Consider the following 14,229-nt stretch of genomic DNA (forward strand, 5'->3'; position numbering starts at 1 on the left):
ATATATAATTATATATAATTTATATATATATAAATTATATATATTTATATATATAATTTTTTTCAGTGGAATACATTGGCTTTATTAAAAAATTTACTACATTTTCCTGATCTTTTTTTTTCTCTCACTAAAATGCTATCACTGATAGTCACCAGCTTTCAGGAACCACTAGTAAAGTAGAAAGTTCACAATCTGTAGAATCAGCTAGATAAGTTCAAATCCCAACTCTGCTACTATACCTGGCCCTTTACATGGCATCCGGGTTACCCATCTATTGCTGTGTAACAATTTACCCCAGAATGTACACCCACAGATACTGTGGGTCAGGAATAGAGGCAAGGGAGAGAGGGAGGCCTTGTCTCTGTTCCAGCATATATTGAGACTCAGCTGGGACGACTCAGATGGCCAGGGGTGACTCTAATGACTGAGGTCTAGAATCATTCAAAGATTTCTTTGCTCACATGTCTGGTGCCTAGCCTGGGGTGATTTAAAGGCTGGGCTCAGCTGGGAATATCAACTAAGCACCCACATGTGGCCTCTCCATGTGCCTTGGGCTTCCTCATAGCATGGTAGCCTCAGGGAAGTCACATTCTTTTATAAGCCTGGTGGCTCAGTGCTCCAGGAATGTGTAACACATAAGCAGAAACTACGTGGCCTTTTATGACCTAGCCTTGGAAGTCATATGAAGTCACTTCCTCTGTAATATATTAATTGAGGCCATCACATCCTCACCCAGATCCAACAGAATGCAAGATAGACCCCACCTCTTGATTAAAGGAGCGTCAAAGAATTCACATTTTAAAATACCACCGCATTGATGTTGTTGTTTTACATTTAGCCTTTACAACAAGACAAAGTGTGTATCATTATTTCTGTTTTATAGATGAAAGAAATTAGGCTCATAAAGGCCAATAAATTCACCCCAAACTAGTAAAGTACTGCACTAAATGTCTGCCTGTCTGCATTTTCGTGTTCTCATGGCCTCTCAACACAAACCTTTAATCCAGCTGACCATATCCCCTCACCAAGCAGGCAAAGGGGCTGTAGATGCCTATCACTGCTTGCAGAGAGGCCAGGGACCTGCCTTCCTCCTTGGCTGATCTAGTCCCATGAACCAGCTTTTCAGGCCCCCCTCTGGTCCCCCCATTCGTGGGCTCTCACAGTGCCCTTTGGGCTCTGCATCAGATTTTGCGTCTCTGAGTTTTAACTGTTTGCCTTCAAGGATTTTGCCCTTATTGTCCCTCTGCCTTTTGCAGGCCAGCCTGACTGTATGAATCCCATCTCCAGCATGGACATTAACCCACTTGTGTCTATGCTGCCCTTGCCTGGCCTATGGCCGGGGGAATATGGACAACCTGAGCTATTCAACAGCCATGATACATGTGTGGTAAGAGCAGTGCTCATCCGGGCATGGTGTCTCATGCCTGTAATCCCAGCACTTTGGGAGGCCGAGGTGGGCAGATCACCTGAGGTGAGGAGTTTGAGACCAGCCCAACATGGTGAAAACCTGTCTCTACTAAAAATATAAAAATTAGCTGGCCATGGTGGTGTGCACCTGCAGTCCCAGCTACTTGGGAGGCTGAGGTAGAAGAATCGCTTGAACCCAGGAGGCGGAGGTTGCAGTGAGCTGAAATTGTGCCACTGCACTCCAGGTTGACAGAGAGAGACTCTGTCCCCCACCGCCCAAAAAAAAAAAAAATTTAGCAGTGCCATCTGGGGTCTCTGAGAAGGTGGACTGGCCAGGAGCCAACAGCCCCACAGGGAAATACATTTATTTCTCAGGACTCTTCCTTGAAAGTGCCAGAAGCTCACCCTATGCCCAAAGAGGGTGTGTGGTTGGAATATTCACAAAAACGGGAAGGTCAGGGATGAAGCTGGACCCAGAGCTCTAGAACCAAAGATATTGTGCTATTGACATCTTCCTTCCCTTCTCTTGTTTCTGTATGTCAGCCTAAATTCCTCCTAAGCCTGATGGTCTTCTTCCACATAAAGGGGAAAATGAGAGCAACAGCTTCTGAGCCATGCACTCTCCATCAGAATGGGATTATTACATTTCCCTGATCCCAGCTTGAAAAATCTCAGGGAAGGGTTGGCTTGAGTCAGTTATCCACCCCTGGGTCAATCTACGATGGCCAGGGAGAAGGTGTCAACCCAGACTTGATCTCTCAGACCCCACCTTCCCATGTCTGAGTTTTCCCCTGTGAGTCAGGCAGCCCTCCTACGTGCTAGGTACCTCAGTACAACATGACCAAAATCCACAGGTCAAGAGGCCAGGTGAATTTCTGAGATCTTGGCTAGGGCCAGGGCTCAAGGTTGTTTGTTCCTCCTTTCCTTTCCCCACTGCACTCCTCAGATTGTCCCTATCATCGATGTCCTGGTGTGGGTTTTTCTAGGTAGAAGCTAGAAGCCCAGTGAGACCTGAGACCATTGTCTGAAGCCTGTTTTTCTCAGTCCCAATTTGGACACCACTCCCTTATCATTATATCTTTTTTTTTTTTTTTTTTTTTTTTTTGGCAGGGGTTTGGGGTGGGGACGTGGACAGAATCTCGCTCTGTTGCCCAGGCTGGAGTGCAGTGGCGTGATCTAGGCTTACTGCAACCTCTGCCTCCCAGGTTCAAGTGATTCTCCTGCCTCAGCCTCCTGAGCAGGTGGGATTACAGGCACCCGCCACCATACCCGGCTAATTTTTTTGTATTTTTAATGGAGATGGGATTTCACCATGTTGGCCAGGCTGGTCTCCAACTCTTGACCTCAGATGATCCACCCACCTCAGCCTCCCAAAGTGCTGGTATTACAGGCATGAGCCACCATGCCCAGCCCTTCCTCCTAATTTCTAAAGCTGCCAGTAAGCCCCCAAAAAGTTACTTTGTCCTTACAGGTTCTCTGAACCTGAAGGTGAGAATTGGCAGCAGGGGTGAGGCTATCTGAAGGAAGATGTCAGAGTTGCCATTGGATGGGGATATTGGCAGGAGCTAGGCCCTGTGGTTGAGAAGGTTCTCGTCTGTCTGAAGCAGGGTGAGTCAAACACTCTGGAGTGGGCTCCAGGAGAGGCTGGAGGCTGGGAGACTGGTGATAATGGAGCTTCTTTTGGGAAAGCAGGGAGAGATTTTAGGATGTCAGCCATCGAGAGGGCCATCATGTGGAGTAGGACACCTGACTGCTGTAGGTGAGGACCCTGGAAGTATGCACTGAGGGTCTGTCCCAGCCTCGGTCTCTCAGCATTGCATCAGATATTTGGATGGAGGCATGAATAATAGTTGTTGGGGGCTGAGTTGTGTCCTTCGTAAAGAAATGTTGACATCCTAACCCTCAGTACCTGTGAGTGTGACCTTATTTGGAAATAGGATCTTTGCAGATAATTCATTAAGATGAGATCATACTGGATCAGGGTGCGCCCTAAATTCAATGACTGTTCTCCTTATAAGAAAGCCATGTGGAGATGCACAGACACCAAAGGAAGATGAGCACGTGAATTCAGAGGAAGAGATTGAAGTGAGGCCAAGGAATGCGAAGGGCTGCCGGCAACCACCAGAAGCTGGGAGACCTGAGGAGAGATTATTCCTGGATCCTTGAGGGGTGCATGGCCCTGCCAACACCTTGGTTTCAGACTCTCAGCCTCCAGAACTGACAGACAGTAAATGTCTGTGGTTTTAAGCCTCCTACTTTGTGGTAATTTGTTATGGTAGTCCATTAGCAAACCAAACAGCAATTTATCCTTCTTGTAGATGAGACACTGCTGGTTGCCTACCCGGCTGCCATTCACCCATTCTCCTTACATCATAACCCTGAGTTTGTTCAGCATCACACAGAAATGTGCTCAGGGAAGGTGGCCCGATACTTGAGGGAAAATGAGTGGCTCAAGCCAGTCACAGTACATTCATTTCCCTTTGCAAGGAATCGTGGAGGGGATGACACTCGACTCTGCTCTGGCCTCTGAAATGTGAGGGAAAGTCTGTGGGCAGCCTCCGGGCAGCACTGAAGGAAAGCCTCCTCTGCCTTCATTCCTGCCTGAGAGATGGTCATGTGAGGATTTACTGTCTGCAGCCACTGAAGCCCTGGCTCAACCATGACAGAAGGTGACCCAGGGCCGTGATATTGTTGAGCTGTTAAACCCACAACCTTCAAATGGACTTTTTGCCATGTGAGAAAGATGAACTTATATTATTTGGTTGGATGTGCTGTTACTCACAGCTGAAGACAATCTAACAGGCATACTGGTCCTGATCATTAATACCACTGATAATGGAATCAGGATTAAAAGTAATCTAAGACCGGAAGACTTGCTCCAGATAAAACAGACAAACTGGAACAGGAATAAATGCATCATCAGGTGGGATAATTCTTACCTGTTTCTCCTTTTGGAGGGCAGGAAGAATAGGCTGATTGGAGATGCATGAAACGTGGTTAATGTCTCTGCGTAATCAGGACTTGCAACACCCCGATTACTCCTTTCTGATTCTCTGTGAAGAAAAAAAAAAGGAATAAATGTAAAATTTTTGCATTAGGGAGGAAGATGAATTGCTCTATTAAGATAAAATATAAATGAATATATATTTTAAAATTCTGTATGTCAAAAATACCATGGATAAATTTAAAAGAAAAATTACATACTGGGAAAATTACAACACAATAAAATATGAAAGTTTGTTATCCTTATACAAAGAACTCTTGCAAACCAATAAGAAAGTGGCAAAACAAAAACAAAAACAAAAAACCCCCACACACTTCGATAGAAAAATGGTAAGGAATAAGGAAAGGCAACTCCCAAAAAAAGAAATTGAATTAATCAATTAGATGAAATTCAACTTCACTGAATACAGTAGAGAATGCAAATTAAATACAATAAAATACATGGGGACATATTCAGGTTTTGTGAAGCCTGAAACTTAAAAAAAATGTGGGAGCTGAGTCTCCAAAACTGTTATTTCAAAACTAAGTATGAATAAGAATTTTATTTGGCCCTCTCTGGGAAGTGAGGAGCGCCTCTGCCCAGCCACCCCGTCTGGGAGGTGAGGAGCGCCTCTGCCCGGCCGCCACCCCCTCCGGGAAGTGAGGAGCGCCTCTGCCTGGCCGCTGTGCAATCTTCCAAGTGGGAAGTGACAGCCTTTCTGCAGGTGTACCCAACAGCTCCAAAGAGACAGCGACCATCAAGAACGGGCCATGATGACAATGGCGGTTTTGTTGAAAAGAAAAGGGGGAAATGTGGGGAAAAGAAAGAGAGATCAGATTGTTACTGTGTCTGTGTAGAAAGAAGTAGACGTAGGAGACTCCATTTTGTTCTGTACTAAGAAAAATTCTTCTGCCTTGGGATGCTGTTAATCTGTAACCTTACCCCCAATCCCGTGCTCTCTGAAACATGTGCTGTGTCAACTCAGGGTTAAATGGATTAAGGATGGTGCAAGATGTGCTTTGTTAAACAGATGCTTGAAGGCAGCATGCTCGTTAAGAGTCATCACCACTCCCTAATCTCAAGTACCCAGGGACACACACACTGCAGAAGGCCGCAGGGACCTCTGCCTAGGAAAACCAGAGAACTTTGTTCACGTGTTTATCTGCTGACCTTCTCTCCACTATTATCCTATGACCCTGCCATCCCCCTCTCCGAGAAACACCCAAGAATGATCAATAAATACTAAAAAAAAAAAAAAAAAATTTATTTGGAATAAGAAAATAAATCACAGCAAACTATAATGTTTCAAATGCTAAAAAACCCCACAAGTGTCAAAAAACAGCAAAAATAACATATTATTTTTATTGACTAAGACTTGTTTATAATTTTTTTCCTATGTTTTCTGGATGCCTACACTTTCATCATTTCTTCATTTGACAACAACTTTGTATTGCTATTTTCTGTAGAGAGGATAAAAATATAATTTGTCCTAACAGTTTATTGAACTATATTTCTTCTTATTTAGAGTTGAGATTCATAAAACGTATGACTCCACACATAGACTTGCTTGCTGTTTGTAACACTGCTATAGGTTTGTGCTTTATAAAGTCAGACATTCTAATATGTTCTCTTTCACATCATGCCCACCAAAAAAGTTAAAAAAATAGATGTAGTGCATTTGCAGTGGTCTATACTGCATTACGGAGTATGTTCCTGAAAGAGGAGAACCATTTTGACTGGATACAGATGAGAACTGAACCCTCCATTCATAATTTTCCACATCTGATGACTGGAAGAATAGATACAGACTAGATGCTGGCTCTGTACATTTCAAACTGTGTTTCTCTTCTACTCTTCAAGCAGTTCCAGGACCAAGGCTGCAGGCCACGATCATAGTATGATACAATCTTTATCTCTGCCTATGGTGTTGTGGAGCTGAGTGAGTTGACACAGTGGGCAGTAGGAGTGTTTTGGGAAGCCATTCCTTTATTGGGGAGCAACCATAGCTAAAAGGGACATGGAAGTCACTGTAGTTCCATACATATGTCCCACCAAACTTTAAATGTATTTTCAATTTCATCGTAGCCAACTTCCAAAAATGCCTCCAGCCACTTGGATAACACTGAGCACAAGGAGAAGTGTGATTGAGAACTAGAAAAAACAGCTGTCTCAACAGATTTTAATAAAAATCTTTGATTTTGCACATTTTATTAAAGACATCTAATCATGTTAATATACTGCTAGAGTCATTCCCAGGGTCCTAATTAGATGTTCTAAAACTATGCTTTATCTTCATGGTAGATCAACTCTGGGTGTAGGTACACTTGATGTTGAGTTTCCATATCAATGTCAATGTTTAAGGCAAAAAATTGATACAGTAAAAAATTATTTATATGGCTCATAGTGGTCTAACACAATGAGCTTTTCCTCAGGCTGTGGATCAGATCACTTTCCAGTTTTGTTCATTTCCAATTGAAGCTGTGGAGGTGCTTAGGATCATGTTGTACAAACAATATGGATGTGTGAACACTAGAATCACACACACAGAGTGTGGGGTTGTCATAGGAACCGAGGTCTATGGAGGAAACAGCAGAGCCACCTCTCTAGTATCATCAGCGCAGGGCGCCTTCTCATGAAGTCATGAAGTGAAAGGACAGGCAGAACCCCTGTAATACAGGCCATTTTCCTCTTTCTCTTTCTTTCCTGACCCCTAAAGTTTAATTCAAGTAAGTTACTGATTGTATGATGAGACCTTACTATACCACATGTAACACTTATAATTTACAAAAATTAGAACAAACATTTCTGAAACATTTTGGGAAAGTAATTTAGCATTATGCATCAAAAGCCGCCCAAAAAGTTCATACCCCTAAAGATTCAATTTCCAGGAATTTATCCTAACTAAATCATTATGAACATATTAAAATATATAGCTACAAGTGTGTTCATTGCTAAGTTATTTTTTAATTATTTTTTAATTTTTAGAGAAGGAGTCTTGCTTTGTTGCATAGGCTGTACTGAAACTCCTGGGCTCAAGCAGTCCTCCTGCCTCAGTCTCCCAAGTAGTTGGGATTACAGGTGCAAGCTACCATGCCTGGCCCTAGGTTTTTAATCAGTAAAAATTGGAAATGATCTATTACTATATGGCCAATGATATGGAATTGTTTAAATTAATTATGGTATATTTACACAATGGAATACAACACATTGGTTCAAATGGCAATGTAAAGAAATGTGAAAGATCTACTTGAAGAAAAAATTAAATGCTATTAAGAACACAGAAGATAATTTGTATAAATGAAAACAAATACCTTGCTCTTGGATAGGAAGACAAATACTGTCATGATTAATTATTAATCTAAAAATTTAACTTCATCTCAATTAAAAATAACAATCAGAATTATCAAAAAATGAGATAATATGACTGTAAAGTCTAATGAAAGTATAAATGGCAAGAATAACCAGAAAATTTGTAAAAGGAAGTGAAGGGACTATCCCTACTATTAGTAAAATATGTTATAAAACACTGCAGTAATTAAAACTACAACCATTCATGAGTGGATGTGCAGAACTGAACAGAGTCTAGAAAAACTAGACTCTGACATAATAAGGAACAGAGTATATGATGGAGATGGCCTTTCAACTTGAAGGAGAAAATGGTGGCTTGTTCAATAAATTGTATTAAGACAAGTAACTAACTCATACACTAAAATTAATTCCAGGTGGACTGTAAAATAAAAAGTATAAAATTAAAATTTAAAATTTAAAGGCAGATGCACAGAAATATTTTTAATTTTAAATTTTTAAAAATTAAGAAAAATTTTAAAAATAAGTAATTTTAGTATAGGAGAGGCAAATGGTATATATAAGCCAATACAAAGCTCACAAGCCATAAAATACACATAAAAATGATTACATAAAATTCTGAACATTTTGAAAAGAAAAAATGTCATAAATAATGTCTGAAGGGAAAATGATAACTTGGGAAAAAGATTTTAATGTGGATGACAGTCAAAAGGCTTATTTCTCAATATATAAACATTTTTAAATAATAAATAAGAAAAAGGCCAATAAAAACATGGTTATCCACAACTACAGAGCTTCTCATAAGACATCATAGAAAAATATGTTTTCTATTTTTTATTACTTAGCTTTACTGATGTATAATTTACATACAACAAAACCTGCCAATTCTAAATGTAAAGTTTGATGAATCTGTTTATGGTTAGTAATTACCATCACAATTAGGATATAGAATTTTTCCATCACCCAAAACAGTTTCCTCTTGCCCTTTTACAATCCCCACCCCTGACATCTGGGAACCACTATGCCCTTTTGGTTACTATGGTTTTGTCTTTTCTAGAATTTCATAAAAATGAAATTATATAGTATGAGTCTTTTGTATCTGGCTTCTTATACTTAGCATAATGCTTTTGAGATTCATCCATGTTGTTGCAAGCATATGTAGTTAATTTCTTTTTTATCGCTGAGTAGTAAATATTCCGTTGTATGGATATACCACAATTTGTACCAGTTGATGAAAATCTGGGTTATTTCCAGTTTGGGGCCATTATGAATAAAGCTGCTATGGACAAGTCTGTGTGGACATGTTTTCGTTTTTCTTGGGTGAATATCTAAAGAATCGAATTTCTAAGTCATATGTAAGTATATATGTAATTATAAAAGAAACTGGGCCGGGCATGGTGGCTCATGCCTGTAATCTCAGCACTTTGGGAGGCTGAGGTGGGTGGATCACCTGAGGTCAGGAGTTCGAGACCAGCCTGGCCAACATGGTGAAACCCTGTCTCTACTAAAATATATTAATTAGCTGGGTGTGGTGGTGCATGCCTGTAATCCCAGCTACTCAGGAGGCTGAGGCAGGAGGGTCACTTGAACCTGGGAGGCAGAGGTTGTGGTGAGCCGAGATCGTGCCACTGCATTCCAGCCTGGGGAACAGAGCCAGACTCCATCTCAAAAAAAAAAAAAAAAAAGAAACTGTCTGACCAGTTTCTAAGATTTCTAAGGTTGGAACATGGGGAGAATCATTCACCAAAAAAAGTAGAGAGTTCTTCCCAGAAGAAAGGGGAAGGGTGTGAGGCAAAACTAATTTCCACTTTTTTTGAAATATAGAAAACCATTTTTCAAAGTAGTATCATTTTACTTTCCCACCAGCAGCATATGAGAGTTCCAGTTGCTCCATATCCTTGCCAGAACATGAAATGATCAGTCTTTTTCATTGTAGCCATTCTTAAATGTGTGCAGTAATATCTTCTTGTGATTTCAATTTGTGTTTCCCTAATTAATGATTAATGATGTTGAATATTTTTTTCATGTACTTTTTGTTTTTCCATTTGTAATTTTTCTTTGGTGAAATGTCTGTTCAAATATTATAAAATTGAAGGTATTTATTTGCTTATTGCATTATTTCTGTCACTTCATGGTCTGTTTCTATTGGTTGATTTTTCAACCTGCTTACAAGTCATGTTCTTTGCATGCCTGATAATTTTTGTTTGCATGTTGGACATTATGAATTTTATCTTATTGGGTGTTGGGTTTTGTTGTTGTTTGTTTTGTAACTAATCTTGGACTTTTTTTTTTCTCTGAGCACAGTTAAGTTACTTGAGATGAGTTTGATCCTTTTGAAGATTGCTTTTAAGTTTTGTTAAGGCAGGACCAGATAAGTGTTTATTTTAGGGCTAATTTAGCCTCCCCCTGCATTAAGATGATACCCTTCTGTGGACTCTGGCCAATGTTTTGTGTATAAAAGGTCTCTGTTTTGGCTGGTATGAAGACAAATTACTTCCAGCCCTGTGTGAGCTCCAGGAAATGTTTGGCTTACTGCTTTCTGGTAGTTCTTCCCATGGCCTCATAGAATTTCACCCATGCATGCCTAGGACAGTATTCAGCTAATGACTTGAAGTGACTGCTCTGCAGATCTCTGCAACTCTCTCTCTAATCATCTCCCTCCACTCTTATATTCTGCTTCACAAATTCTAGCCACTTTGGCTTCCCTGGACTCTGATCTGTCTCCTGTGTTCTGTGAAATTTCTGGGCTCTGTTTGGGTTCTCCATCCCTACAGTGATGCCTGGAAACTGCTTTGAGACAGTAAGCTCGGACGTAAGACTCACTTCATTTGTTTCTCTTCTCTTAGTTATCACAGTCCTGTGCTCTGTTGTTCAATGCTTAAAAACAGTTGCTTCTTGCCGGGCACGGTGGCTCACACCTGTAATCCCAGCACTTTGGGAGTCCGAGGAGGGTGGATCATGAGGTCAGGAGATTGAGACCACCCTGACTAACATGGTGAAACCCCGTCTCATCTCTACTAAAAATACAAAAAATTAGCTGGACATACTGGTGGCTACCTGTAGTCCCAGGTACTCGGGAGACTGAGGCAGGAGAATGGTGTGAACCTAGGAGGCGGAGCTTGCAGTGAGCCGAGATCACAGCACTGCACTCCAGCCTGGGCGACAGAGTGAGACTCCGTCTCAAACAAACAAGTAAAGAAAAACAGTTGTTTCTTTTTTTTGATCCTGTTTTTCTAGTTGTTTGCAATGGGAGGACAATTCCCACAGAAGCCAATTCTTCATAGAAGAAAGTGGAATTCTCTTTTTTCTATTTTCAACTTCAAAAATCCCAAGGGAGATCGTTGGCCCAGTTTCTGTTTGGTGATCACCCATAAGCCAATCAAGGTAGTGAGGACATATAAGAAAATCACAGTTTCTGAGGTTGGAGTATGGGGAGACTCATTCCGCAGTGAAAAACAGAGAGCTCTTCCCAGAAGAAAGGGGAAGGGTACAGGGTAAAAACAGATGAGAGACATCTATTATCAAAGCAGTTCTTATGAAAAAGAACTTGAAGTCAAGCAACTGATAGAGCTGTAAGAGTTCCATTGTCTAGAAGGTGGAGTCCGTTCCCTGGCCACATGTTTTCCAGGGCCAAGGACAAACAAGAGCAGGTCCAGGATAGAGAGATACAATAAGTGTAACAGTTACACTGAAAGAGACAGAATGCAGTAAAAAAGCAACTTTCTTTCTTTCTTCTTTTCCCTCCTCTACCCATCCAAGTCCGCTCTATGGACAAGTTCTTTCTCATCCCTTGTGAGAAATATGGGTTGGTCTCACTAGTTTTCTGGTCCTCTTCAGCTAATGAAAATACCTCAAGATATTTTAACCCCACGAATAGTTTCATTTTGGTAATTAAAATGCTCAGTCCTGTGCAATAGTCAAATCTGAGAATTCCACTTATAGGGAGTAGGGAACAAGCATGTGGTCACCTCTTCTTTATTTTCCCACCAACAGGGTCTCTTTGAACCACAGTAGTCCATCCCTCCGCTGCTCCCACTGCAAGACGGGTAACAGCCTTTCTGACGCAGGGAGTATAGGTGAGGGGTATGGATGGAGGGGAAGGGAGGTCTCAGGAAGGTCCTCTGTGCTGGGTGCTGTCCTGATCTAGCTTTGGTGTTCTCTTTGCCTAGTAAGTATGGAAAGCTTTTCCCCGTGGAGCATTGTTTTACCCATATAACCTTACCTTGAGTGAGATATGGTGGGGCCAGACACAGATCAAGAGAGAGAAGCTAGAAAGAGTGTTAGAGCTTTTTATATCCACAGTTTCCTGGAGAGATCACAGCACACCATGCAGGGCCACTCAGGGCCAGGGTCTGTCACAGAGAGAGGGAGAGAGGGGAATTGTGGACAAACATCTTTATCATGGTTTCTGAGGGAAGGAAAGAGTGAAATAAGGCAAGCAGATATAGGATAGGCTGATTTGGATAATTTCAGCGGGCTCTGAAGTACAGGGGCTGTAACTAGTTGTTTGGTGCCTAGCCCTGGACAGGTGTATAGTGTCCGGCGTGTGAGAGCCTGCTAACGGAAGTGGTTGGGGGTATGGGGTTAATAGACTGCTGGAGAAGGGGAACTGACCAGCCTCCAGCCTGAGCCTCAAAACTGGGTCAAGGCAGCATGAAAAAACTGCTACATTACAGCTATTTTATGGGTTCTTCGGAGACCTGAGATATGAGAGCATGTCTCATCTGCAGTCCCTTTGTTGTCCGTGAAGTCTTTCTTCTGCCTATATCAGGCACACGCACGCACAGATTCTGCTACATCTGAGAGTACTAAGCTGTCTCCTGCGCTTCTCACATCTGACACTGAATTATACATGACACCATCATCAGCAAAGGACAGGGCGCTGGGAGCACCACGCAGAACCTAAGCTATTGGAGGGTGGGAAAAGAAGCAGCAGAGCCGAGGAGTAGAGGACAAAGCGTTTCCAGTGTAACAGAATAATGTACTATCTGCGGCCGGGACTAGGGTGAGCAGTGAGGCGCTCAGTGAGGGTGCAACATTTAAGAGGTGCCATAAAATTCAGCAATTAAAATACATAATAGGTGGCTCACTCCTGTAATCCCAGCACTTTGGGAGGCCAAGGCGGGCGGATCACGAGGTCAGGAGTTTGAGACCAGCCTGGACAACATGGTGAAACCCCGTCTCTACTAAAAATACAAAAATTAGCTGGGCGTGGTGGCGCACTCCTGTAATCTCAGCTACTCATGAGGCTGAGGCAGAATAATCGCTTGAACCCGGGAGGCGGAGCTTGCAGTGAGCCGAGATCGCGCCACTGCACCCCAGAGCGAGACTCTGTCTCATAAAAAAAACCAAAAAAAAAAAAAAACACACCATAATATTTAATACGGTATTTTAAAAAATACATAAAAACGTTTATATAGGGTGCACAAGTTCCCTTTTGCCTAAGAGTTCAACGTGGCTCAGCGGGGCACTGGTGCTAAGCAGTCGCAGCTTCCAGTCTCCTCCTAGGGCCCGGAGCAGCCCCCAAGGAAAGGCCTTCCCTAGGAAGAAGTAGCCCTTCAGCCCAGCCTAGAAGAAGGAGCTGAATCAAACCAAGGCAGGACGATGAGGCGTGGCGTGTACGGACAGGGAAGAAGAAACAGCAAATATTTGAGTCCAAGATGCCTGGAGGGAAAAGAGCTAGAGGACTATTTGGGGGAATGGTCTTGGCAACACGGTTCTAGGCAGGTACCACGATCATATAGGGACTCTGTAGAATTTTAAGTAGGGAGGCAAGCGCCCAGGTTTGTTTCTTATGCAGAAAGTGCTGAGCAAGGGACAGACTGAAGAGGTTAGGTCTGGATCCAGGTAAACCCTTTATGAGGCTAACGCACTAGCTGAATGAGGGATGACAGCATCCCACCTAGACAGGTGCAGACAGATTCCCGAGGTTCAGGTTCGGACTTCAGTTTCTCCGCTGGAACGCTGAGGGTGGGGCAGCACCCGGGTCCCTGCCCTGCAAACGGGGAGGCTGCAGGGTTCCTTTGGCGGGGCCGGTGCCCCGGGGAGCGCGCAGGACGCGCCCGCCTTCAGCCGGGGGCCAGGGCGAGCGGGGCGGGGCGGGCCCGCGGGTGCCCTGACCGGCTCACCGCCCAATCGCTGCGGGCCCGCCGAGCCCCGGGGGGCTGGGGCCGCCGCCGCCAGAACGTGCCGCGGCTGCGCCAACGCGCGAACGCCGGGCAGGGCGGCGGGCGCGCTCAGTCTGGCGGTGGCTGCCGTGAGCTGACGGACGTGCTGGGAACGCCGCAGCAGCCCGCGCCGCCCGCAGCCTAGCCGAGCCGCGCCGCCCGGGCCTCGCCTGCCCGCCTGCCCGCCATGGTGTCATGGATCATCTCCAGGCTGGTGGTGTAAGTGGCCTTCTCCCCCGCGCCCCTCCGTCCCCTCCCTCCCCTCCCTCCCCGCCCCCGGCCCCGGGCTGCGCGCGCCCCTACAGCGCCCGGCCCCAGTGGCTCGGGCTATTAATACCCGGCGCAGCTAAATTTAGCAGGTACAGT

General features: G+C 43.7%; 1 protein-coding gene and 1 non-coding gene across 3 annotated transcripts in view; both read left to right on the plus strand.

The window, feature by feature from the left end:
* Positions 1-4,323: 4,323 nt before the first annotated feature.
* Positions 4,324-4,457, plus strand: LOC115933625 (U8 small nucleolar RNA). Its single transcript, XR_004069492.1, has one exon. It is a non-coding gene; the product is annotated as a U8 small nucleolar RNA (small nucleolar RNA).
* A 9,351-nt stretch (positions 4,458-13,808) lies between these two features.
* REEP1 (receptor accessory protein 1) overlaps positions 13,809-14,229 on the plus strand; it is a 124,574-nt gene continuing 124,153 nt past the window's right edge. Inside the window, exon 1 of one of the 2 annotated variants that reach the window (XM_055378205.1) lies at positions 13,809-14,082. In XM_055378205.1, the coding sequence (XP_055234180.1) occupies positions 14,051-14,082 (32 nt within the window). In that variant the 5' untranslated portion in view covers positions 13,809-14,050. The remainder of the gene's footprint in view (positions 14,083-14,229) is intronic. The other variant, XM_055378206.2, reaches the window with a different exon arrangement.

Source organism: Gorilla gorilla, chromosome 12 (assembly GCF_029281585.2).
Source record: "Gorilla gorilla gorilla isolate KB3781 chromosome 12, NHGRI_mGorGor1-v2.1_pri, whole genome shotgun sequence".
Classification (NCBI taxonomy): domain Eukaryota; kingdom Metazoa; phylum Chordata; class Mammalia; order Primates; family Hominidae; genus Gorilla; species Gorilla gorilla.